The 27,225-nt window shown below is 49.9% G+C and overlaps 1 protein-coding gene across 1 annotated transcript in view; it reads left to right on the top strand.

The window, feature by feature from the left end:
• stk11ip (serine/threonine kinase 11 interacting protein) overlaps nt 1-27,225 on the top strand; it is a 141,062-nt gene that overhangs the window by 70,460 nt on the left and 43,377 nt on the right. Inside the window, exons 17-19 of the mRNA XM_085984238.1 lie at nt 1,126-1,567; nt 5,852-5,967; nt 26,397-26,494. Coding sequence (XP_085840364.1) covers nt 1,126-1,567; nt 5,852-5,967; nt 26,397-26,494 — 656 coding nt within the window. The remainder of the gene's footprint in view (nt 1-1,125; nt 1,568-5,851; nt 5,968-26,396; nt 26,495-27,225) is intronic.

The raw sequence follows: 27,225 nt of genomic DNA, 5'->3' as shown, positions 1-27,225 counted from the left end.
GGACACGGGGCAGTGAGCACCGAGGGTGATGGGTGAACGGGACGCGGTGCGAGTTAGGACACGGGACAGCGAGCACCGAGGGTGATGGGTGAGCGGGACGTGGTAGGTCAGCGAGCACCGAGGGTGATGGGTGAGCGGGACGTGGTAGGTCAGCGAGCACCGAGGGTGATGGGTGAACGGGACGTGGTAGGTCAGCGAGCACAGGGGTGATGGGTGAACGGGACTTGGTGTGAGTTAGGACACGGGGAGTGAGCACCGAGGGTGATGGGTGAACGGGACGCGGTGCCTGTGTCGTAACTCGCACCGAGGGTGATGGGTGAACGGGACTCAGTGCGAGTTAGGACACGGGGCAGTGCGCACCGAGGGTGATGGGTGAACGGGACGCGGTAGGTCAGTGAGCACCGAGGGTGATGGGTGAACGGGACGCGGTAGGTCAGTGAGCACCGAGGGTGATGGGTGAACGGGACGCGGTGCCGGTGTCGGAACTCGCACCGAGTTTTGGATGAGCTCAAATCTAATGTAAAAGAACCTTGGTTAAAGCACACTTGGAGTTACTGTGCACCGTTCTGGTGGTCTTATTACAAATGGTATATAGAGGCACTGCGGAAGGTGCAAAAATGATTTACTAGAATAATACCAGAACCGAAGGTTATACGTATCAGGAATAATTGAACAGGCTGGGGCTCTTTTCTTTCGAAAAGAGAAGGCTGAGGTGTGTCCTGATCGAGGTCTAAGATTATGAAGGGGTTTTGATAGGGTAGATGTAGAGAAGATGTTTCCACTTGTGGGGAGACCAGAACTCTGGGACCATCAATATAAGATAGTCCCTAATAAATCCAATAGGGAATTCAGGAGAAACTTCTTGACCCAGAGAGTGGTGAGAATGTGGAACTCGCTACCACAGGGAGTGGTTGAGGCGAATAGTATGGATGCATTTAGGGGGAAGCTCGATAAACACATGAGGGAGGAAGGAATAGAAGGATATGGTGATGGGGTGAGATGAAGAGGGGTGGGAGGAGGCTGGTGTGGAGCATAAACACCGGCACGGACCAGTTGAACCGAATGGCCTGTTTCTGTGCTGTAAATACTTTGTAATCTACCGATGGTTTTGTTTCCATTCCGCAGAGCATCGAATCCCCGAGCGGAGTGAGTTTGGAAGCTGGGCCTGGAGCGTCGGGCGATGGGGCTGCTGGCACGTTGAGCGCGGACCCCGAGAGCTGCTCCTTCGCCACCGGCAAGACTGCCAGTTTCTACTTTGAGTGCGACCAGAGCTGCAGCAGCGGCGGCGGCAGCGCTGCAAGGGACGGGAGCCGGGCGTCGGACAGCTCGTCGGGGGACGCGGACTCCCGCCTGGGGTCGCTGGACGTCTCCGCGCCCAAGGTGGCCAGGGCCGGCTCCGGCTCCAGTCCCGGCTTGTACGGCAGCGGATTCAACCAGAGGGGCAGCACCGCCTCACACAGCGGCAGCCTGACCTGGAGCTACCGCTACGGCACACCTGTGGGATCCACTCTGATGCCGAGCTCGCCGCACTCTGAATGCGGGGACGATACCTCCGGACCCAGCAAAGGTTAGTGGCATTGCACGAGATTCCTGCGAGCGAGTCCGCGGTGATTGAGAACATAGTGGGAGCAGGAGGCGGCCATTCGGCCCTCAAGCCTGCTCCACCCTGCAATAAGATCGCGGCTGATCTTCTACCTCAACTCCACCTTCCCGCACCATCCCTTGATTGACCGCAACAAATCAATCCCTCGTTGATGCATCTCAGCCCTGCCTCTGAGCGAGTAATTAAACCGAAGCCATCGCCCCGTCCCACAGTAGTTCTGCTGGATCTTCAATGATCCCACGGCCGTCATTGGAAGAAGAACATGGGACTTCTCCCTGGCATCTTGGCCAATATTTTTTTAAATTATTCGTTTATGGGATGTGGACGTCGCTGGCAAGGCCAGCGTTTATTTGCCCATCCCTAATTAACATAGAAGATAGGAGCAGGAGTAGGCCATTCAGCCCCTTGAGCCTGCTCCACCATTCAATGAGATCATGGCTGATCATCCAAATTCAGTACCCTGTCCCTGCCTTCTCCCCATATCCCTTGATCCCTTTAGCCTTAAGAAATATATCCAACTCCTTCTTGAATATATTTAATGAATTGACCTCAACTGCCCTCTGTGGTAGAGAATTCCACAGGTTCACCACTCTCTGGGTGAAGAAATTCCTCCTCATCTCAGTCCTAAATGGCTTACCCCTTATCCTTAGACTCTGACCCCTGGTTCTGGACTCCCCGACCATCGGGAACATCCTTCCTGCATCTAGTCTGTCTAGTCCTGTTAGAATTTTATAAGTTTCAATGAGATCCCCTCTCATTCTTCTAAACTCCAGCGAGTGTAATTGCTCTTGCTGGGCCATTTCAGAGGGCAGTTAAGAGTCAACCACATTGCTGTGGGTCTGGAGTCACATCTAGGCCAGACCGGGTAAGGACGGCAGATTTCCATCCCTAAAGGACATTAGTGAACCAGATGGTTCCTTCCTCAACCAGAAAAACTGATGGATTGACCATTAATTTGTGGAACCTCGCGATGTGCAAAATTGCTTTCCTGCATAAGTCACCAGTATTTCAAAGTAATTCATTGTATGCAAAGTGCTTGGAAAGAAGCTGCTAAATAAATGCAAGTCATTTCATCTACCTGCCTTCTTACCCAAGGAAGGATATACTTGCCTTCGAGGGAGAAAGAAAGACTTACATTTATGTAGCGCCTTTCACGACCACCGGGCGTCCCAAAGCGCTTTACAGCCAATGAAGTACTTTTGGAGTGTAGTCACTGTTGTAATGTGGGAGTGCAACGAAGGTTCACTATACTGATTCCTGGGATGGGGGGATTGCCCTATGAGGAGAGATTGAGGAGACTAGGTCTATATTCTCTAGAGTTTAGAAGAATGGGAGGTGATCTCATTGACATGTACAAAACTCTTAAGGGGCTTGGTGCCGAGAGGCTGTTTTCCCCTGGCAGGAGCGTCTAGAACTAGGGGGCATAGTCTCGGGATAAGGGGTCGGCCATTCCGGACTGAGATGAGGAGAAATTCCTTCACTCAGGGTTGTAAATCTTTGGAATTCTCTACCCCGGAGGGCTGTGGAGGCTGAGTCGTTGAGTATATTCAAGACAGAGATCGATAGATTTTTGGACTCTAGGGGAATCGAGCGATATGGGGATAGTGCAGGAAAGCAGAGTTGAGGTAGAAGATCAGCCATGATCTTATTGAATGGCGGAGCAGGCTTGAGGGGGGGAGCGGCCTATTTCTTATTTCATGTTGTTCTTGCCATATCCCTCAGTCACTTCTCTCCGCAAAAATGCCTTAATTGTCCCTCGAATCTACTGGCACTGTGCTTTGGTGTCCTTCCCTGATAACTTGTTCATGACAATGTGATACCATACATGATGGCCAGTATAACACCGTAGTGTTAATAAAATTAAAAATTGTTTGTTTCAGTGCTATTCCTTTATTGGGGAAACTGCCCAGTGGGCACAGTAGGTTTTGGATACTAACACACAAGCAAAATACTGCGGATGCTGGAAATCTGAAATATAAACAGAAAATGCTGGAAATCCTCAGCAGGTCAGGCAGCATCCGTGGAGAGAGAAACTGAGTTAACGTTTCAGGTCGATGACCCCTCTCTCTCTCTACAGACGCTGCCTGACCTGCGTGTTTTCAGCATTTTCTATTTATATTGTATCCAATGTTCCCTCTAAGCTGCGGGGCCGCGCAGTCGGCAAGGTCCCGGGCAGGCCGCTCACCGGCTTTTACGCTGTAGATACGGGGCGGGGGAGTCCAGAACCAGGGGTCGCAGTCTAAGGATAAGGGGTAAGCCATTTAGGACAGAGATGAGGAGGAATTTCTTCACCCAGAGAGTGGTGAACCTGTGGAATTCTCTACCACACAAGGCAGTTGAGGCCAATTCATTAAATATATTCAAGAAGGAGTTAGATATATTTCTTGAGGCTAAAGGGATATGGGGAGAAAGCAGGGACAGGGTACTGAATTTGGATGATCAGCCATGATCTCATTAAATGGCGGAGCAGGCTCGAGGGGCCGAATGGCCGACTCCTGCTCCTATCTTCTATGTTTCTACGATACCGCGCATGCGCAGAAACGTAAAGGAACCGCGCATTAAAAGAAACTCGCCGACCACAGCAATGCATTTGTTTGTATACTAATACATTGAGCCATGGAGTACAGGACTGTAACCCAGAGCGAGCATGCACGCTGGCTCCCTCCACGTACCAATGCGCAGTAAATCAGATCACCCGCCTCCCAGGGAGAAGACAGTTTTGAATTCCCGCTGCACGGCATGTGCTGAAGATACCTGCAGCAGCATCATCAATTTTTTTAAAAAAAACAGAGAAATGTAACGGGAACAAACGGTATAATTCTGTGCCAACTTTTTTAAAATTTCATTCCTGGGATGTGGGCGTCGCTGGCAAGACTGGCATTTATTGCCCATCCCTAATTGCCCTCGAGATGGTGGTGGTGAGCCGCCGCCTTGACTACAACTGAGTGACTTGCTGGGCCATTTCAGAGGGTGGTTAAGGGTCAACCACATTGCTGTGAGTCTGGAGTCACATATAGGCCTGACCGGGTAAGGACGGCAGATTTCCTTCCCTAAAGGACATTAGTGAACCAGATGGGTTTTTAATGACAATCCGATAGAGTTTCATGGTCACCATTACTGACACTAGCTTTTTTTTTATTCCAGGTTTATTTAATTGAATTGAACTAGTGAGTAAGCACAACTGTTTCTGTTCGACAAAAACTTAAGACGCTGTAACGGGCAACTTTGCAATTGACGTTCATGCAAATGGTTAATGGTCATCGCTTTTTGCCCAATACAAGCTACTGCCTGTTTTAAACACGGATGACAACATGTCCTGGCCATCACTAAGACCGCCTATTTCCACCTCAGTAACATTGCCTGACATTGCTGGAACCCTCATCCATGCCTGTTGCCTCTCCTGGCCGGCCTCCCATCTCCCACCCTCCATAAACTTGACCTCCAAAACTCTGCCCCGTGTCCTAACTCGCACCAAGTCCCGCTCGCCCATCACCCCCTGTGCTCGCTGCCCCGTGTCCTAACTCGCACCAAGTCCCGCTCGCCCATCACCCCCTGTGCTCGCTGCCCCGTGTCCTAACTCGCACCAAGTCCCACTCGCCCATCACCCCCTGTGCTCGCTGACCTACATTGGCTCCCGGTCCGGCAACGCCTTGAATTTAAAATTCTCATCCTTGTTTTCAAATTCCTCCATGGCTTCACCCCCCTCCTTATCTCTGTAACCTCCTCCAGCCCTACAACTCTCGAGATCTCTACTCTCGTCCAATTCTGCCCTCTTGTGTATCCCCGGTTTCCATCGCCGCACCATTGGTGGCCGTGCCTTCAGCTGCCTGGGCCCTGAGCTCTGGAATACCCTCCCTAAACCTCTCCGCCTCTCTACCCCTCTCTCCTTTAAAATACTCCTTAAAACCCACCTCTTTGACCAAGCTTTTGGTCACTTGTCCTTGTGTGGCTCGGTGAAGTGCCTTGGGGATGTTTTACTATGTTAAAGGCGCTATATAAATGCAAGTTAAGTGGTGGGATACTGTGAAATTTCCACCTGACTTTTCTTTGTGCTTCTAACTCCTGATTTTTTTTTTTGACTTGCGTCCACTATCTGAGCGCTTGACCAGAGTGAGCAATGTGTCGGAATTAATGTCGCCCATCCACTTCACAATTTCACTTGGTTGATTTTCCCCTGCCGCCCCCTCCCCCGCGCATTGCTCTGTCGCTGCAAGTTTTGAGGTTAAAGCTACTTGTTGCCTCCTCCAGGAGCGGCGTTCAATCTGTCCATCGAAGATTTTCAGACCATCGACCACAGGCTGAAGCTCTTCTTGGACGTTGAGATCTTCAGTGAAGATAAGGAGGAGTATCAGTGCTTCATCAAGGTAAGGTGGCCGGGGGGGCTGGAGCTTGCTTCAGTCACTGGGATGGTGCGATGGGAGTGTTGGAAGAGGGAGGGACATGGGCACAGGAGAAGGCCATTGAGCCCCTCGAGCCTGATCCGCCATTCAATAGGATCATGGCTGATCTGCGGCCTAACTCTATATACCCGCCTTTGCCCCATATCATCAACAACAACAACTTGTATTTATATAGCCCCTTTAACGTAGTAAAACGTCCCAACGCGTCACACAGGAGTATTTTAAGTCACAAAGTTTGACACCGAGCCACATGAGGATAAACTAGGTCAGGTGACGAAAAACTTGGTCAAAGAGGTAGGTTTTAAGGAGCATCTTAAAGGAGGAAAGCGAGGGAGCGAGTGGAGGGGTTTAGGGAGGGAATTCCAGAGTTTAGGGCCCAGGCAGTTGAAGGCACGGCCACCAATGGTGGAGCGATTATAATCAGGGATGCTCAACAGGGCAGAATTGGGGGGGGGGGGGGGCGTTGTGGGGCTGGCAGAGATTACAGAGATAGGGAGGGGCGAGGCCATGGAGGGATTTGAAAACCAGGATGAAAATTTTGAAATCGAAGCACTGCTTAACCAGGAGCCAATGTGGGTCAGCGAGCGGGGGCGAACGGGACTTGGTGCGAGTTAGGACACAGGCAGCAGCGTTTTGGATGACCTCAATTTACATAGGGTGGAATGTGGGAGGCCAGCCAGGAGTGCATTGGAATAGTCGAGTCTAGAGGTAACAAAGGCATGGATGAGGGTTTCAGCAGCGGATGAGCTGAGGCAGGGGCAGAGACGGGCGATGTTAGAGGTGGAAGAAGACGGTCTTTGTTGTGCTGTGGATATGTGGTCGGAAGCTCATTTTCGGTCAAATATGACACCAAGGTTATGAACAGTGTGGTTCAACCTCACAGATGCTGGGGAGAGGGATGGAGTCAGTGGCTAGGAAACGGAGTTTGTGGTGGGGACCGAAAACAATGGCTTCGGTCTTCCCAATATTTAATTGGAGAAAATGTTTGCTCATCCAGAACTGTCGGACAAGCAGTCTGACAATTTAGACACCGTGGAGGTAGTGAGGTAGCAGCAGCAGCCAATTTGCGCACAGCAAGCTCCCACAAACAGCAATGTGATAATGACCAGATAATCTGCTTGTTAGTGATGTTGATTGAGGGATAAATACTGCCCAGGACACCGGGGAGGACTCCCCCCCCCCCCTGCTCTTCTTCGAAATAGTGCCGTGGGATCTTTTACGTCCACCTGAGAGAGCAGACGGGGCCTCGGTTTAACGTCTCATCTGAAAGACTGCACCTCTGACTGTGCAGCACTCCCTCAGCACTGCACTGGGAGTGTCGGCCTAGATTTTTGTGCTCAAGTCTCTGGAGTTGGACTTGAACCCACGACCTTCTAACTCTGGGGAGAGAGTGATGCCCACTGAGCTATGGCTGACACAGGGAGGTGTCAGTCGTCTTCCTGCTTTATTGTTGTGCAGCTGATGGGGCTCCTGAATTCTACCCTATAATTAGGCTTTGTACCTCCTAGGGAGGGGAAAAGGAAAAATCAGCCAGCTTCTTATCACTATCCAGTGACTGCACAGACACTTACAGCACAGAAGGAGACCATTCAGCCCATGTTGTCTGTCAGCCATTCCGAGAGCATTCAAAACTCCTCCCACTGCCCTGCTGTCCTCCTCTCCAAAGCCCTGTCTCATTCAAATGTTTATCTGCTCTTCCCTTAAAAGATGCGACGGTCTCGGCCTTAACCGCTCCCTGTGGCAAAGCATTCCGAAAACTCCATGCGTAAAGAAATTTCTCCTAACCGCGCGCTCCTCGTTCTCTTAGGGCCCTCTTTTTAAATTGCAGGCCCCTCGTCGTTGACGCCTTAACCAGCAGACTTTCCATCAAAGCCCTTGATAAAATTTGAAAACCTTCTTCCTGAAAGTGCTTGTGTGTGGGAAATCGAGTGCGGGCAGGATCGGATTTGGCTGTCTGATTTTTTTTTTTCCTCCTGGCCCAGGCTTGCCGGCATTCATTGTCTGAATTTACATCAAATATGGGCACAGATGCAAGGTACAAGCTTTGGTGCTGGCACCTGTAGGAATCCTGCATTGCCCAGCACGGGCCAGGTGATGAAACTGGGAGACAATCCCTCCCAAACCACGGTGCCTCTGAGTGAGTGCACGTCTGTGCTCCATGTCATCCCCTCCCCCATTTCCCAGCCCCCAAACTTGCTTTTTTAATCTGTTTCATTTCCTGCTTTTTTTCTCCGTTCTGACGAAGGGTCCCAGACCTGAAACGTTGACTGTTTTTCTCTCTCCACGGTTATTGCCTGGCCTGCTGAGTTTTCCAGTGTTTGTTATTTCGGATTTCCAGCATCCGCAGTATTTTGCTATCGTCTGTGCTCCATGTGTTGGTTTAGGTTTGCAAGAGAGATTTAGTGCTTTTTTAAAAACTTATCTATTATATATATATAAAAGGATACATCTGTCTGTCTGTCATTCCGTCTGTCTGTCTGTCTTGAATTAACTCGAAAGTTATAGAGCGTACCTACACGTGCGTTACGTCGAAAGAAAGCTGACGATTCCAGAACCGTCCTAAGCGTATTTACGTTTCGGCCGGACAAAAATTGTTCGCGTGTTATGCAAAAAACCTTCAAAATTAAACTCATTATCTGCTAAGTAGCATTGATTGACGTCAAGGTCGACCAATCCTGTGCCGGCACGATTGACCAATCCTACAGTTCAGTCACCTGATGGTTGGCCAATCGCTGCGTCTGTGGGCGGGACTAATGCTTTTCAACTCTGGCATCGGGCAGCCATTGCTTCACTACTTCCAGCTCAAACTACTCTGCTAATCCAGCTTTGAAAAAGTTAGTATCTCTTTTAAAAATTACATAACGTTTACCAAAAACGTTTTATAAGTACTTTCACTTTCATCTTTGAAGCTATTAAAAGGTAGAAATGTTGCCCGGCAGCAGATTCACACAGGGACAGACAGACAGGCCCCAAAGCCTGGGACTCGATTTAAACCGCCCGGCCCAAAACAGCCCTGGCAAAGCCGGGCTCCCCCAGCTAGTCTAGAATAAACCGGGTCTTTTCAATTCTGCGGGCTATAGAGTGCTTCCTCAAAAGCTGCTTAACTGCAGTACGGCTGGTCGGATCGCCGGTTTCACCCAATGCAGCTGTGAAGAAAACCAAAACCTTTGCCTTAAAGAAAGAACTTGCATTTATGTAGCGCCTTTCACGACCTCCGGGCGCTTCACAGCCAATGAAGTACTTTATGAAGTGTAGTCACTGTTGGTAATGTAGGAAACGCAGCAGCCAATTTGCACATGGCAAGCTCCCATAAACAGCAATGTGATAATGTGCTGATAATCTGCTTGTTAGTGATGCTGGTTGAGGGATCAGTATTGGCCCCAGGACACCGGGGATAACCCCCTGCTCTTCTTCGATAAAGTGGCCATGGGATCTTTTGCATCCACTTGAGAGAGCAGACGGGGCCTCAGTTTAACATCTCATCCAAAAGACGGCCCCTCCGACAGTGCAGCGCTCCCTCAGTACTGCACTGGAGTGTCAGCCTGGATTTTGTGCTCAAGTCTCTGGAGTGGGGACTTGAACCCACAACCTTCTGACTGAGGGGGGCGAGAGTGCGACCCATTGAGCCACGGCTGAATTTGAACTGGATTTTTGTGGTGGTAATGACGGCGAACTGTCGGCGGGATTTTTAAATTGTGATTTTCAAATGGTGAAGGTTGGGTATGGAGACCGCTCTCTCCCAAATGGCAGGCAGGTAAACGGTCAGTTTGCAAAAAAAAACTTATTGTTCAATTCAGATTTTACAAGGTGCTAATACATACAGCTCGATAGGCGGGAGAAGGTGATTTCCGTGCTGTTTGAGATTGTAATTGAACTCCTGGCTGCTGACAGCTCTGCTCCCTCACAAAGCGATTGGAGATGTTGTAGAGAGTGATTTAGGAGTGGCTGCACTGTAGTGAGGTAACACACCATTATTACTTTAGTTAATTCAGTCGATGCAAATGGGCAGTGTCCTCCAAGAAAACTGGCTTCAGCTTCAAAGGAAAAGGCCCCCTTCTAATTGAGGGACAATCTTGAGGTCTTCACCCTTCTAATTGCAGTTCCTCTGGAAACAAAAACACTCACCCAAGTACTTCACTTACAATGCTGCTTTCAAGCTAGCAGCTGCCTGGTCTTTGACCACCTGTAAATCTACAGCTGTCGAGTTGCTCCACCACACTTCCTCGTCTCCACCTTTGATGATGCCCCTCTCTCTTTCCCCCCCCCCCCCCCCCCCAGTAAAACCCCCCTCTCCCATTCTAGTCGGTCCACCTGGTATGGCCCCCAGCGTCACCGCCTTGAGCCCATCATCACCTTCTTAGGCAGCCCCTCAGAACCGAGGAGTTTGCAGGTGACTGATGAGCCCAATGCGGAACCTACAGTCTCTGTCACAGGTGGGGCAGACGGTGGTTGAAGGGGCGGGTGGGTGGGGTGCTTGGGTTGACGTGCGCTCCTTGCGCTGTTTGCACTTGGCTTCCGCTTGCTCCCAGCGAAGAGACTCTGTTCAGCGCCTTCCCGGTTGCTTCTCCTCCACTTTGTGTGGTCTTGGGCCAGGGATTCCCAGGTGTCGATGGGGATGTTACACTTTTTCAAGGAGGCTTTGAGGGTGTCCTTGAAGCGTTTCCTCTGCCCACCTGGGGCTCTCTTGCCGTGCCGGAGCTCCGAGTAGAGCGCTTGTTTTGGGAGTCTCGTATCGGGCATGCGGACAATGTGACCCGTCCATTGGAGCTGATTGAGCGTGGTCAAAGCTTCAATGCTGGGGATGTTGGCCTGAGCAAGAACACTGACATTGGTGCGCCTATCCTGCCAATGGATTTGCAGGATCTTGCGGAGGCAGCGTTGGTGGTACCTCTCCAGTGCTTTGAGGTGCCTGCTGTACATGGTCCATGTCTCTGAGGCATACAGCAGGGCGGGTATCACTGCTGCCCTGTAGACCATGAGCTTGGTGCCACAGGGCGCAAACTTGAGCATATCTGTTGTGTGTAACCGGTTTGGATCTGGCTGGACCACATCAAGCCCGAGCTTTGCACTCCTCTGCCAAAAACCGTCCACTATTCCAGGATGATCCTGGAGAGCGGAGATAATCCCTGGCTTCTTTACTCCACTACCAGGTACCGTTCTCCCCTGCCCCCTCCACCACATTCACCTGCAAAGAAAGACTTGCATTTCTATAGCGCCTTTCGCTGCTGCCGGACGTCCCAAAGTGCTTTACAGCCAATGAAGTACTTTAAAAGTGTCAAAGCAAAATACTGCGGATGCTGGAAATCTGAAATAAAAACAGAAAATGCTGGAAATACTCGGCAGGTCAGGCCGCATCTGTGGAGAGAGAAACAGAGTTAACGTTTCAGGTCGATGGCCCTTTGTCAGAACTGGGTTCTGACGAAAAGTCATCGACCTGAAACGTTAACTCTGTTTCTCTCTCCACAGATGCTGCCTGACCTGCTGAGTATTTCCAGCATTTTCTGTTTTTATTTAAGTACTTTAGAAGTGTAGTCATTGTTGTAATGTAGGAAACAAGTGCGAGGAGCTCTTGATTTCTTTGTCCCTAAGATTGAGAAAATCTTACTGCCTCTGCTGCTCTCCCCTTCCCATTTCCACCAAGACAAATCTTTCACCCCAGCCCTGAACCCATGTCTCCAGTTGATCACCCCTCTCCCCACTCATATTGTCCATAGAGCACATATACCAGAAACGCTGTTTACGGAGGGCACGGTCCATCATCAAAGACCCTACCCACCCCAGCCACAGTCTGTTCGCCCTCCTGCCATCTGGGAGACGCTACAGATGCATTCGCACCCGTACGATCAGATTTAGGAACAGCTTCTTTCCCAGGGCTGTCATCCTACTGAACTCCACAAATAAACTCTAAAGCCTGCACATCTGCCAATGCACTTTATTATGGTTATGTTTATATGTTAATGTATTACAAGCCAAATGTATGTTGAATGTTTAAATGTCTTAATCTAAATGTACACTCTCAGGAGCCGCAAGCCTACATTTCGTTGTACTGCACTTGTGCACTAACAATGACAAAGTTGATTATGATTATTGTTATTATGAGACCCACCTCCAGCTCTCTTGACCCCACTAAACTGCTGACCATCCAACTTTCCTTCTTGCTCCCAATGCTAGCTGACATTGTAAATGGTTCCCTGTCCTCAGGTACTGTCCCCCCCCCTCCCTTTCAGAACTGCTGTCATCATCCCCTCTTCATTTAAAAAAAAAACACCTTCGACTGTCTGGAGAGGAAAGGGCGGTTACAAGGATGAACTTCTTGCATGAGTTGCCTCCCAAATCCATGCCTGTCTTTCCTGCAAGTCCCCATGCTCTAGAATTCCCTCCCTGAACTTCTCCATGTCCCCCTCCTCCTTCAAGACCCTCCATAAAAACCACCTCTTTCGGTCATCCCACCCAATATCTCCTCCTTTGGCTTGGCGTGCATTTTTTTCCTTGTTCCTCTGAAGCGCCTTGCGTTGCTTTTCGACATTGAAGGGGTTATATGAATGCAGGGGGTTGCTGGGGTGCGGGGGCTGGGGCGATGGGGGCGGTGGCGGGGCGGGGGCGCTGGCAATGGGGGTGCGGGGGCTGTGGCTGGTGGGGGCGGTGGGGATGGGGGTGCGGGGGCTGTGGCTGAGACGGTGGGGGTGCGGGGGCGATGGGGGTGCTGGGGCGCTGGGGGTGCGGTGGCTGTGGTCCGGTGGTGGTGTTGGGTGTAGTGGTGGGGAGTTCTGGTAGATGTTCCCTTTAAGCTGCGCGGACACGCAGTGCTCTGCGGCTCCCGCGCAGCCGGCTCACCGGCTTTGAAATATGCGAGCGCAGTAAATTGAATGGGCCGCGCAGCCCCTTAAAGGGGTCGTGCATCCCCAAAAAAAACTTAGCGTGGACATTGGTGGTGGGTGGGTTCTGGTTTTGGTGGGGGAGTTGAAGCTGGGGTGAAGTTAGGTGGTTGTGGTTCTGATGATGGGGAGTGTTGTGGCTGTAAGAATAAATCCCCTGTAATTACCATCAGAGACTGTGTTTAACACTACAGTGAGGAGCAGTAAAAGTCACAAGACTTTGTTCAAACATTCAACCCAGTTTGTATGTGGTTGTTACAAATTGCAAGTCTACTAGATATTTTCTTGGACTCATTGCCGCTGATATATTCCGTAAGTGTTTCCTACAATCATGAGTTTACCATGACTGTCCAATATCTTGCTGTACAGTAGTGTGACCCAGGGTTATAATAGTTAGACCCCACGTTGTGTGTACGGGGTACAATAATCTGCCACCTGAAATCCGAAGTTGCCTCGTGCACGGCACCTACAAGATCTGTTCAACTGAGACCCTAAAGTGTGCTCGGTGAAGAAAAATCATTCTAATAGTTCTAATTTCCTCTCTGGAATATGCAAACAAACTCCATTGTCTCAAACTGATTTGGTAAGCAGATTTCTGTTGGCAACTTCATCTAACCCCAGCGACTGGGTTGAAATATGCATTGCCAGATAACTTGTGTGTTATCTGGATCTAATCCCATGTGTGCTGAACTTAAATTTAAAAGCAACATCTTGATAGGCCCTCAGAGGCTGGGTATTCTGTGACGAGTGTCTCATCCCAATTCCCCAAAGCCTTTCCACCATCTATAAGGCATAAGTAAGGAGTGTGATGGAATACTCTCCATTTGCCTGGATGACTCCAGCTCCAACAACACTCAAGAAGCTTGATACCATCCAAGGCAAAGCAGCCTGCTTAATTGGCACCCCATCCACCACCTTAAACATTCGCTCCCTCCACCACCGGCGCACCGCAGCTGCAGTGTGTACCATCTACAAGGTGCACTGCAGCAACTCGCCGAGGCTTTGACAGCACCTCCCGCCCAAACCCGCGACCTCTTCCACCTAGAAGGACAAGGGCAGCAGGCGCATGGGAACACCACCACCTCCAAGTTCCCCTCCAAGTCACACACCATCCTGACTTGGAAGTATATCGGCCGTTCCTTCATCGTCGCTGGGTCAAAATCCTGGAACTCCCTCCCTAACAGCACTGTGGGAGTACCTTCACCACACGGACTGCAGCGGTTCAAGAAGACGGCTCACCACCACCTTCTCGAGGGCAACTAGGGATGGGCAATAAATGCTGGCCTTGCCAGCGTTGCCCACATCCCGTGAGGGAATAAAAAAAGCCCACAATTCTACCTTGGCCAAATATTTTTTTTAAATCTGAGACAGTGGTGTAACTTTTAATGTATGCATCTCTCCCATCTTTCTGCTTCTGTCATCGCTGAATAAATGTGGACAGCAGTTTTAGCCTACACACAGTGGTCGTGTAGTGTGATAGAGTCATAGAGTCATAGAGTTTTACAGCACAGAAAGAGGCCCTTCGGCCCATCGTGTCTGCGCCGCCCATCCCTCCCTGTCCAGTCTAATCCCATTTTCCAGCATTTGGTCCATAGCCTTGTATGCAATGGCATTTCAAGTGCTCATCCAAATGCTTCTTGAATGTTGTGAGGGTTCCTGCCTCTACCACCCTTTCAGGCAGTGAGTTCCAGCTTCCAACCACCCTCTGGGTGAAAAAGTTCCTCCTCAAATCCCCCCTAAATCTCCTGCCCCTTACCCTGAATCTGTGCCCCCTTGTTATTGACCCCCCTACTAAGGGGAAAAGTTCCTCTTTACCCTATCTATGCCCCTCATCATTTTGTACACCTCAATCAGGTCCCCCCTCAGCCTCCTTTGCTCCAAGGAAAACAACCCCAGCCTGTTTAGTCTTTCTTCATAGCTGAGGCGCTCCATCCCAGGTAACATCCTGGTGAATCTTCTCTGCACCCTCTCCAAAGCAATCACATCCTTCCTATAGTGAGGCGACCAGAACTGCACACAGTACTCCAGCTGTGGCCTCACCAGCGTTTTGTACAGCTCCATCATAACCTCCCTGCTCTTATATTCTATGCCTCTGCTAATGAAGGCAAGTATCCCATAAGCCTTTTTAACCACCTTATCTACCTGTTCCGCTGCCTTCAGGGATCTATGTACATGTACACCAAGATCCCTCTGACCCTCTGTACTTCCTAGGGTCCTACCACTCACTGTGTATTCCCTTGCCTTATTTGTCCGTCCAAAATGCATCACCTCGCACTTTTCCGGGTTAAATTCCATTTGCCACTTTTCCGCCCATCTGACCAACCCGTTAATATCGTCCTGTAGCCTGAGGCTTTCCTCCTCGCAATTTACCACCCCACCAATTTTCGTGTCATCCGCGAACTTACTGATCATACCCTTTACATTCTCATCCAAATCATTAATGTAGATCACAAACAGCAAGGGACCCAGCACCGACCCCTGAGGTACCGGTGTTCCGACTTACTTCCCTGTTCGCTCCAGACTCAACTCTTCCAACGCACTCCTGGCCAGCCTCCCACCTCCCACCCTCTAGTAAACTTGAGCTCACCCCAAACTCTACTGCCCGTGTCCTAACTCGCACCAAGTCCCATTCACCCATCACCCTTGTGCTCGCTGACCTACATTGGCTCCCGGTCCGGAACGCCTAGTTTTAAAAGTCTCATCCTCGTGTTAAAACCCCTCCATGGCCTCACCCCTCCCTATCGCTGGAACCCCCTGCAGCCCTACAACCCTCCGAGATCGCTGCGCTCCTCCAATTCTGGCCTCTTATGCATCCCCGATTTTAATCGCTCCACCATTGGCGGCCATGACGTCAGCTGCCTCGGCCCAAAATTCTGGAATTCCCTCCCTAAACCTCCCCGCCCCTCTACACCTCTCCCCTCCCCTCTACACCTCTCCCCTCCTTTGAAACCCTACCTCTTTGACCAAGCTTTTGGTCACCTGTCCTAATCTCTCCTTTTGTGGCTCGGGGCCAGATTTTGTTTGATAATCGCTCCTGTAAAGCCCCTTGGGGATTTTTTACTACGTTGGAGGTGCTATATAAATACAAGTTGTTCTGAAGTGACGGGTGGACATCCTACGTGTTCTCCAGCAAGTGATGTTTCCCAACACTCGAGGGTTAATGAGGTGCTGCTCGTCGGTTAAAGTAACCCATGACTAAGTGCATAACCGCAGGTTTACATAAGAAATAGGAGCAGGAGTCGGCTGTACGGCCCCTCGAGCCTGCTCCGCCGTACGGCCCCTCGGGCCTGCTCCGCCGTACGGCCCCTCGGGCCTGCTCCGCCATTCAATAAGATCATGGCTGATCTGATCTTGGCCTCAACTCCATTTCCCTGCCCGCTCCCCATAACCCTTGACACCCTTATCGGTCAAAAATCTGTCTATCTCCACCTTAAATATAGTCAATGACAGCTCGCTGGGGCAGAGAATTCCACAGATTCGCGACCCTCTGGTTTTCTGCTCCTAAGGGACTCTGTGTACTTAAGGCAGCTGCCTTCTCACTGTAAACATGAGAAAAAATGTTCAGGACGGAAGTTCGAACTGTTAGAATGATTTTGGAAACAGTCCCTGTAACAGTCCCATGAGGATGAATGTTTGAAGCTTCTTTCTTGCAATTGAATTCCAGGGACTCTTGCACGATGGTCAAGCAAGTCGCAGCTTGTGGACTGTGCAGCCTGTCAGGTGCAAAGGAAGGAAAGCCTGCGGGTCCTTTTGTGTTCAGCGTTCTGAAGAGTGTGTTTTACGAGAGTGCCAGTCTTGTTACTCCCGTTGTGGCTCATTGCGCCATCCTTTCTCCCTCCTGACTGTTCCGGTGAAACTAGCTAGGGGTGTCGGTGTGCCGGCAATAGGAAATAGATTTCACAACATCAAACCGGGCTTGTAACCACCCCGGAAAGCGAATCCCAGGCTGGGATATTGGATTCACCAGTCAGTAATGTCCAGTGTCCAGAGCTGACTGTCCGGCAGGGGAAGCCGGGAATCGCCTCACTCTTTGAAAACCTTCCATTTTATTTTATGTGGTCCCCTTCTCCGCAAGGGGTGCTGAATCGTGCTGGGCTCGGCTTCCACAGCCTAGACACCCTCCAGCACTGCAGTTGAACACCCATTGTCTACCCATGAGCCCAGTGAATGAAGGCAGGTGACGGGGGAAGCAGGGAATGGGAGGCGATCCAATCCGACACACTATCGACCAAACACACGTGAACCTTTCTCGTAAGGCTAGCCGTAGGATAGAAATTACTGACTAACCACAGGTGTATAACCACGCGCACTGATTTTGGTAGAAAATGCCTTGCACACACTCGCGCAATACAAGGAAATGTACTTCACGCCAATGTTGCCTCTGTTTTCTGGGTGCGCGGCCCCTTTAAGGGGCTGTGTGGTCCATTCAAATTTCCGCGCATGCATGGTTTTTCCATTTAAAAGCCGGTGAGCCAGCTGCGCAGGACTTCCAGGCCGCTGCGTGGCCGCGCAGCTTAACGGGAACATTGTTTCATGCGTGTGTATATTACTTGGCCAACATCTGCCACCATTCAGTAAACAAGGAAGTAAAGCACTCCCAACGGTCAAAACACACTCGTGCACTCTTACTTTCCCCTCTTGCCATTTTACCAACAAACGCACAAAGAACATAAGACGTAGGAGCAGGAGGAGGTCATTTGGCCCCTCGAGCCTGCTCCGCCATTCAGTAAGATCATGGCTGATCTGAAAGATTAAAGTTCACATGCACATGCTGTGCTGATGAGTATTGAGGTCACATTACCAACAATGGCATCTGTTACTCATTTTGATTTACTTGCCAGAAATGCAGTCAACTACGTCTGGATTCCCAATTCGCCGCACATGGCTAGTGACTAATGTATTGGCTAACACTGCAGTAGGCTCTCTCTTTCCCCCCCCCCCCCCCCCAACCCCTTCCTCCTTTTCTATCCTTCCCCCCAACCCCTTCCTCCTTTTCTATCCTTCCCCCCCCCCCCCCGCTACTTGCCAAGCCAAGAGCTTGGTACCGATCAGGGATTGAATCCAGGACCTTGTGGCTTTGGCTCACTGCTACACCAGAGTGCCATTCTTACCCAGTCAATAGGGAGTTTCGTTCTGGGGATGTGGGTGTGCCTGGCAAGGCCGGCATTTAAATGCTGAGAGGGTATTTCCCCTGGCTGGGGAGTCGAGAACCAGGGGTCACAGTCTCAGAATCAGGGGTCGGCCGTTTAAGACTGAGATTCAGAGGGTGGTGAATCTTTGGAATTCTCTACCCCAGAGGGCTGTGGAGGCTCAGTTGTTGAGTATATTCAAGACCGAGATCGATAGATTTTTGAATATTAAGGGATATGGGGATAGTGTGGGAAGGTGGAGTTGAGGTAGAAGATCAGCCATGATCTTATTGAATGGCGGAGCAGGCTCGAGTGGCCATATTTCCTACTCCTGCTCCTATTTCTTATGTTATGATTGAATGGCGGAACAGGCTCAAGGGCCAGAATGGCCTCCTCCTGTTCTTGTTTCTAACTTGATTGGCTTGCAAGGCCATCTCAGAGCAATTAAGAGTCAACCACATTGGTGTGGGGACTGAAGTCATACACAAGCCAGACCGGGTAAGGACGGCAGGTTCCTTCCCTAAAGGGACATTAGTGAACCCCTTGGAGGTTTTTCCTGACAATCTGACAGCTTCATGGTCACTTTTACTGACGCCAATTTTTATTTTTGAACGAAGTTAAAGTTCTCAATTGCTATGGTGGGATTTGAACTCTGGATCACTTGATTACTGGTCCGGTAACGCAACCACGGCAATATTGTACCCTAGTATTGGAGTTCATGTACTTAAAGATCTGAGAGGCCAGTCAGCACTCCGTGGACCAATGTGGGGACAGCAGGCACCAGCCTGTGCCGTGAATCCGAGTACGTTTTACTGTTGGATTCGGAAGCGACAGACACGTCTCTGAAAACTGTGCTGCTGTTTTTTTTCCTCTGTGCTCTCAATATTTGAAATATGTACGTCATTGGTGATTACAACTTTGTTTTTAAACAGTCAGGAATGAGATCTTTGCTAAGTGAGAGATTAAAAGGAGGGAGTTAAGTGGTGCATTCAGCCGGGGATGGTCTTTAGTGAGACGGCTGACCTTGGGGTCGAGACTTGTGTCTCCACCAGTACAAGGTCCTTTCCAACACTGGAGGAGGGGAAGATATGTTATCGCAAAACTTTACTACTCTTGTAAACTTTGCTGGCCCTCGTTCCTTCGCCATTTGAGTAGCATCCAGCAGTTCGGGATGGGTAAATGACCTAGAAATGCTAAACCGTTGGTTTGACTCCTGATTTCCAGAGAGTTGGCACATTGTAATCGCTGGTGTTACATTAACACATCTTCTAGTTAAACAGGCCTGACTGTGACCGAGAGAGGGGGATCTGTTCATTTGTGTGGGATGGAGGGATCTGCAAGGTGGAACACACATCAAGTGGTATTTTCAGCGTAGCAACAGCCTGGCTCAGCTGCTCACTCGACTCGCTCTCCGCCTCGGGGGCTGAAGGTGGTGGGTTCAAACCCCACTCTGGGACTTGAGAACATAATCTTCAGTGTAGTGAAAGAGGGAGAGAACTTGTATTTATATAGCGTCTTTAATGACCGCATTCTCTTTCTTTGCCCCCCTCCACCACAAACTCAACCAACTCCAGCAATTAACTGCGTTCGATCGGGTCGTAGTGTATTTCGAAGAAGAGCAGGGAAGTTATCCCCGGTGTCCCGGCCAATATTTATCCACCAACCAACGCCACTAAAAACAGATTATCTGTTCATTTATCATATTGCTGTTTGTGGGAGCTTGCTGTGTGCAAATTGGTTGCCGCGTTTCCTACATTACAACAGTGACTACACTCCCAAAAAAAAAAGTACTTCAATGACTGTAAAGCACTTTGGGCCGTCCTGCGGTCATGAAAGGCGTGATATAAGAGTCTTTCTTTCTTTCATTATAGTCATCCAGAGAACATGGACAGGATTTTCATTCAGGAGGCGGGACTACAACTTTCGGGGTTGTAGTCCCGCCTCCATCGAGATGCGACCAATCCACGCGATTTTAACTTGATTGACCTTGTTGAGCCCGCCCAGCGGGCGCAGCAGGCTAATTAAGGGCCACCCGGCAACAGGTGACGTCACAGACTGAAACTTCATCTGTCAAGAAGTTTTGACAGATGACATATCAACGTTTGACAGCTGTTTGAAGCTGTCAAACACTGACAGTCTTACTTCTAACATGAGTCCTTCTCCACAGACTCAGTTAGAAATCTCTCCTGCACAGAAAGCTGAAGGCTGTCACTGTTGACAGTTCGCAGCCATTCTGCTTTCTGTGCCGGTGAGATGAGGGACTCCCGAGACCTAAAGGAAGGAAGGCTGAAAAGGTAAGAAAATGTATGTAAAACTTCTTTAATCACTTTAGACACACCAAACACACTTACCTTTGCACTCATGCACACATCACTCACCTGGACACCGACATCTCGACCCCTCCAAGTCCTTCAACCCGACGGCTCGCCGCCTCTTATTTGGCGTGGTTTGGAGCCGTCGGGAATCCCACACTTCAACATTAAAAGTAGAGATTAGGCTACCTGTTAACAGGCAGTTAATTGACACTAATCCCTTCCCGCCTCGGGTAGGCGGGTACCCGCCTCCTTTGAAACTGGCATGGAGGCGGGTTTGGGTGCGGGATGGGGTCGGGACCCCTGATTTCAGGATTTTAACCCCCCGCACGCCTCCAATCCCGAGTCCACGGCCCAATGAAAATCCTGCCCCTAGTGTTCAAATCCAGCCAAGGCAGTTTGAGAATTTGAATTCGGTTTAAATAAAGTCTGTCATTAAAAACCCGACGGGTTCACTCATTTCCCTTTAGGGGAGGAAACCTGCCGTCCTTGCCCGGTCTGGCCTACGCGTGACTCCAGTCCCAGACCAACGTGATTGACTGCGAAGTGCCTCGGTGAAGCCCCCTCCGTTGTCTCAAACCGCTACACACGGCGGTTCAAGAAGGAGGCTCGCCACCACCTTTCCGGGGCGGGCAATAAACGCCGACATTGCCAGCAACACCCACGTCCCGAGAACGAATATAGATCTTGCTTTGTGCAACATGAACAGCAAATGCTAGAAATACTCAGCAGGTCAGGCAGCGTGTGTGGGGAGCGAAACAGAGTTAACGTTGCAGGTCGATGAACTTCCGTCAGAACTGGGATTGCTTTGCGCAATTAGGTTGCCTCGCCCGCAGAGCTCGCTGCACTTTAGAGGAATGTGCCATACTCAAAGTGCTTTGGGACATTTTTTTTGTTCAGAGAAGCGATGAGGTGCGATTCAAACGCTGGTTGATTGCCCACGTTTGATGGAGGTGCACACCACCTGTGCCGCCGGCACGCGCCCTTTACCTGCAGCTCACTGACTGGCGTCTACTGGAATTTTTTGAGGATGTAACTGGTAGAATAGATAAGGGAGAACCAGTGGATGTGGTGCATTTGGACTTTCAGAAGGCTTTCGATAAGGTCCCACATAAGAGACTAGCGTGCAAAGTTAAAGCACATAGGATTGGGGGTGAGTTATTGACTTGGATAGAGAACTGGTTGGCAGACAGGAAGCAAAGAGTTGGAATAAACAGGTCTTTTTCCGAGTGGCAGGCAGTGACTAGTGGGGTACCGCAGGGATTGGTGCTAGGACCCCAGTTATTCACAATATATATTAATGATCTAGATGAGGGAACTAGATGTAATATTTCCAAGTTTGCAGACGAGACAAAGCTGGGTGGGCGTGTGTGCTGTGAGGAGGATGCAGAGAAACTCCAGTATGATTTGGACAGGTTGGGTGATTGGGCAGATGCATGGCAGATGCAGTATAATGTGGATAAATGCGAGGTTATCCACTTTGGTGGCAAAAACAGGAAGGCAGATTATTATCTGAACGGCACTAGATTGGGAGAAGGGGAAGTGCAACAAGACCTGGGTGTCCTTGTGCACCAGTCTCTGAAGGTAAGCATGCAGGTGTAGCAGGTGGTTAAGAAGGCAAATGGTATGTTGGCTTTCATAGCGAGAGGATTCGAGTACAGGAGCAAGGATGTCTTGCTGCAGTTGTACAGGGCTTTGGTGAGACCACACCTTGAGTATTGTGCGCAGTTTTGGTCGCCTTATCTGAGGAAGGATGTTCTTGCCATAGAGGGAGTGCAGCGAAGATTCACCAGGCTGATGCCTGGGATGGCAGGAATGACGTATGAAGAGAGATTGGGTCGATTGGGCTTATACTCGCTGGAGTTTAGAAGAATGAGAGGAGATCTCATTGAAACTTATAAAATTCTAACAGGACTAGACAGACTAGATGCAGGAAGGATGTTCCCGATGGCGAGGGAGTCCAGAACCAGGGGTCACAGTCTAAGGATAAGGGGTAAGCCATTTAGGACAGAGATGAGGAGGAATTTCTTCACCCAGAGAGTGGTGAACCTGTGGAATTCTCTACCACAGAAGGCAGTAGCGGCCAATTCATTAAATATATTCAAGAAGGAGTTAGATATATTTCTTAAGGCTAAAGGGACCAAGGGGTATGGGGAGAAAGCAGGGACAGGGTACTGAGTTTGGTTGATCAGCCATGATCGCATTGAATGGCGGAGCAGGCTCGAGGGGCCGAATGGCCTACTCCTGCTCCTATCTTCTATGTTTCTATGCAACACACACCAGGACGGTCACTGTATTAATAGCAGCTGCTGCCGACCGGGGGCTCGGGGATCCAATTCCATCCTGACGTAAATGGTGGCATTCCCGGCTGCACATCGTGCAAGAGCAGAGACGCTGACTCGTTAAAGCCCCAGGGAGTGGGGTGGGGTGATCAGGGACACTGATTCAGCTGACCGCGATTGGTGTAGGGTCATCCCGGGGTGTGCAGGGATGTCTGTTTTAAATACTTGACAAACGGCTTAAATTGAAACCCATTTTAAGAGGGCACTTGAGAGTTGCTGTACTAATTGATGCACGGAACTGGAGATCCCTGGATTCAGTTGAGCAGTAGGAGTGCTACAAGACTTTCACCACCTTGGGACATCCCAAAGCACTTTACAGCCAATGGAGTACTTTTAGAAGTGTAGTCACTGTTGTAATGCAGGCAATTTGCGCACAGCAAGCTCCCACAAACAGCAATGTGATAATGAGCAGATCATCTGTTTTAGTGATGTTGGCTGAGGGATATATATTGGCCCCAGGACACCGGGGAGAACTCCGCCTGCTCTTCTTCCAAATAGTGGCCACGGGATCTTTTGGATCCACCTGAGAGAGCAGATGGTTTAAAGTCTCAACCAAAAGCCAGCACCTCCGACAGTGCAGCACTCCCTCAGCACTGCGCTGGGAGTGTCGGCCTAGATTTTTGTGCTCCTGTCTCGAGTGAGGCTTGAACCCACAACCTTCTGACTCGGAGGCAAGAGTGCTGCCCACTGAACCAGGCTGACACTGTCAACACTCAAATTCCATTAATAGATTGACGTCTCCGAATGCCAAATTGAATGGCCAGACTGATTGTAAATGCTTAGAACGGGGAAGATGCTGGCCCCTACAAAAAGAGTCAGTGTTTTGTGTGGTCTTTTGATCCTACGTCCATAGAATGTGCTTTGAAACAACAATTTTAATCTCGTGTTAAATGTGGTAGAGTTCTAACCTGGTTGCTCCTTTGTCCTAAACAATGACATCCAGAGCAGGGGAGGATGCGTTTGTCAGTTTGCACACAGCAAGCTCCCACAAATAGCTGAGCGACGGTGACCAGATGTTCTGTTTTAGTGATGTTGATTGAGGGATGATTATTGGCCCCAGGACACCGGGGAGAACGCCCCTGCACTTTTTCAAAATAGTCGCTGTGGGATCTTTTATGTCCACTTGAGACAGAGCCTCAGTTTAACGTCTCATCTGAAAGTGGCCTCAGTACCCCTGTCTTGCAAAGTGGCTGGAGGGGGAAGGGTGGGGGGAATCAGCCAGAGCTCCTACTGTTGAACACTGTCCATTGAGTCCAGCAGAAAGTGTGGACACTGGGGTGAGGATACGACCAGGCTCGGCTGTGAAACTCCTCGAGGAGGAATAGCCTGCTGGCACGAACATACTCAAAGACTCAGCATCCACAGCTCTCTGGGGCAGAGAATTCCAAAGATTCACAAACCTCTGAGTGAAGAAATTCCTCCTCATCTCAGTCCTAAATGGCCGACCCCTTATCCTGAGATTGTGACCCCTGGTTCTAGACTCTCCAGCCAGGGGAAATATCTACCCTGTCGGGCCCCTTAAGGATTTTATAAGTTACAATGAGATCACCTCTCATAACCACCCGAAACATCCCTCTCTCCCCCCTCCCCCCTCTCTCTTTGACTGCTGTTTTTTGTATTTTCTTTTTTAAAAATCGTTCAGACTTTACATTTCTCAGTTGGAAATTACACTAAAGAACCCTTTGTGTAAATTAACAGTAGGTGGGTCCTTGGGCCTCGCCCTGCAGGGTTTGAGGTGTGTCTCACTCCCTCTCTTGTCTCGCAGTCAATTAGACTTTTCCTAGTGCCCGTGCTTGATTCTTCCCAGAAATTTGTCAAAAACGATTGGGCGTTAGCGAATGAAGTCTCCCCGTCTGAAAAGGATCATTGAGCAAAGTGATTTTTATAGTATTTTCTCTGCAAATGATTAATAGTCTACATGTGCAATCCTTTCTATTCCCGTCATATTGTTTGAGTTGGGGGGGAGGTGGGGCCGGGTCTGGATGGGAAATTCCTTTTCGAAGTGCTGAGGTTCAGTTCCACACGTGAGCCCAGGTCATGAGCGTTGGCGGGCTATTCGACCACGGGCAGCATCACAGTCCAATTAAACCCTGTCTCTCTTTTCCCCCCCCCCCCCCCCCCCCCCGGCCAATGGCCTCACCCCCTTCCTATCTCTCTAACCTCCTCCAGCCCTACAACACCCCCCCCCCCCCCCCCCCCCCTTCCAATTCTGGCCTCTTGCACATCCCCAATTTCTATCGCACCAGCATTGGCGGCCGTGCCTTCAGCCACCTGGGCCCTAAGCTCTGGCAATCCCTCCATAAACCCCTCCTCCTTTTTAAGGCTCTCCTTAAAACCTACCTCTTTGACCAAGCTTTTGGTCACCTGTCCGAGTATCTCCTTATGTGGCTCGGTGTCAGATTTTGTCTGATAATCGCTCCTGTGAAGCGTCTTTGGATGTTTTACTATGTTAAAGGCACTATTTAAATGCAAGTCGTTCTCAGCCAACACGCACTTTCCACCAGGAGACGGGGGACTTGTGTCTGGTCGTCTTGGATCTGTGGAGCAGTTCTGCAGATGGGACAGAGTGAGATGCTGGAACGGAGACGGGATTTTTTTTGTGTGTGTGCGGGGCGTGCGGGTGAAATCTCGGACTGTGGGCTGAACCCAGCGCACACAGATGGATGCGAAGTCTCCCCTGGAGCCAGAATTTTCTGCATTTTTAAAGTGCTAACACTGGGGTTTGGGGGGTGGGTGGTCTTAAGCTCCGACTTGCATCGATAGTCATGCACAGCCCGTCTAATTTAATTCCAATCGAAGCTCCCAGCATCCACCTAATGATGGAGTCATAGGAGTTAGCCCATCGTGTCTGCGCCGGCCATCAAGCCCTGTCTATTCTAATCCCGTTTTCCAGCACTTGGTCCGTAGCCTTGTATGCTATGGCGTTTCAAGTGCTCATCTAAATGCTTCTTAAATGTTATGAGGGTTCCTGCCTCTACCACCCTTTCAGGCAGTGAGTTCCAGATTCCAACCATCCTCTGGGTGAAAAGGTTTTTCCTCAAATCCCCTCTAAACCTCCTGCCCCTTACCTTGAAACTATGTCCCCTGGTTATTGACCCCTCTACTAAGGGGAAAAGTTCCTTTCTATCTACCCTATCTATGCCCCTCATAATTTTGTACACCTCAATCAGGTCCTCCCTCAGCCTTCTCTGCTCTAAGGAAAACAACCCCAGCCTGTCCAGTCGCTCTTCATAGCTGAAGCCCTCCAGCCCAGGTAACATCCTGGTGAATCTCCTCTGCACCCTCTCCAATGCAATCACGTCCTTCCTATAGTGTGGCGACCAGAACTGCACACAGTATCCCAGCTGTGGCCTAACTAGCATTTCGTACAGCTCCATCATAACCTCCCTTCATTAGCCGAGGCATAGAATATAAGTATCCCAAATGCCTTTTTAACTCCTTTCCCCCTCCCTCCGTCCCTGCTCCCGGGGGCTGTAAAACAACGTTTTCGCTGTGTCCAATTCCCGCGGGGAATCCGCTTAGGAATGTGGCCAATAAACCTGAGTGAATGGCCAAGGGATTGAAAAGACCCGGTTTGTTGCAAGTAGAGCACGCAGCAGAATTTTTCCCACTGACCAGTGCATTAACCACCTGAGCTGGCTCACTCCAAGCTGCTTCGAAAGAGGAGGTTAGGCGTTCAGTTCCTCTGGGGCTAAGTGATTGAATGGTTAATGAGGTTTTTTTTTTTAATTGCAGGCATCTACAGTGAAATACGGGAATCCTGAAGAGTATCCCTCGTTGCTCATCATGTCGAATTTCAGCGTCTACATCTTTGAGATCACTGGGCCGCTCAGGTTTGCTCATGGCTTGGCAGCTCCATAAGATGTTGTTTCAACCCGAGCTTGTTCCCCAATTAAAACCCCTCCCAGTAACCGGTTCATGGAATCCCGGTTTGAGCTCTCCACTCCAGTTAGTGGGCAGAAACTTATTTAAGAGTGACTTATACACAGGGTTTTTAAATAGTGTTTATAGCACAGAAACGAGCCACTCGACCCAACTGGTCCGTGCCGGTGTTTATGTTCCACACGAGCCTCCTCCCACCCCTCTTCATCTCACCCCCATCAACATATTCCTTTCTCCCTCATGTGTTTATCCAGCTTCCCCTTAAATACATCTCTGCTATTCGCCTCAACCACTCCCTGTGGTAGCGAGTTCCACATTCTCACTGCCCTCGGGTGTTTTTTTAATTCATTCTTGGGATGTGGGCGTCGCTGGCAAGGCTGGCATTTATTGCCCATCCCTAATTGCCTTTGAGAAGGTGGAAGTGAGCCGCCTTCTTGAGCCTAGTGGCCATTTCAGAGGGCAGTTAAAGAGTCAACCACATTGCTGTGGGTCTGGAGTCACATAGAGGCCAGACCGGGTAAGGATGGCAGGTTTCCTTCCCTAAAGGACATTAGTTGGGTTTTTAACAACAATCCGGTAATTTTTGTGGCCACCATTACTGACGCTAGCTTTTTATTTCCGATTTATTTAATTGAATTATTAGTCCAGGCCTCTGAATTACTCGTCCGATAACATAACCACT

This window comes from Somniosus microcephalus, chromosome 4, assembly GCF_052327205.1.
Source record: "Somniosus microcephalus isolate GS21.2 chromosome 4, FLI_Smic_1.0, whole genome shotgun sequence".
In the NCBI taxonomy this organism is placed as follows: Eukaryota; Metazoa; Chordata; class Chondrichthyes; order Squaliformes; family Somniosidae; genus Somniosus; species Somniosus microcephalus.
The sequence above is the reverse complement of the archived record's forward strand: the minus strand, read 5'-3'. Positions and strand labels throughout refer to the sequence as shown.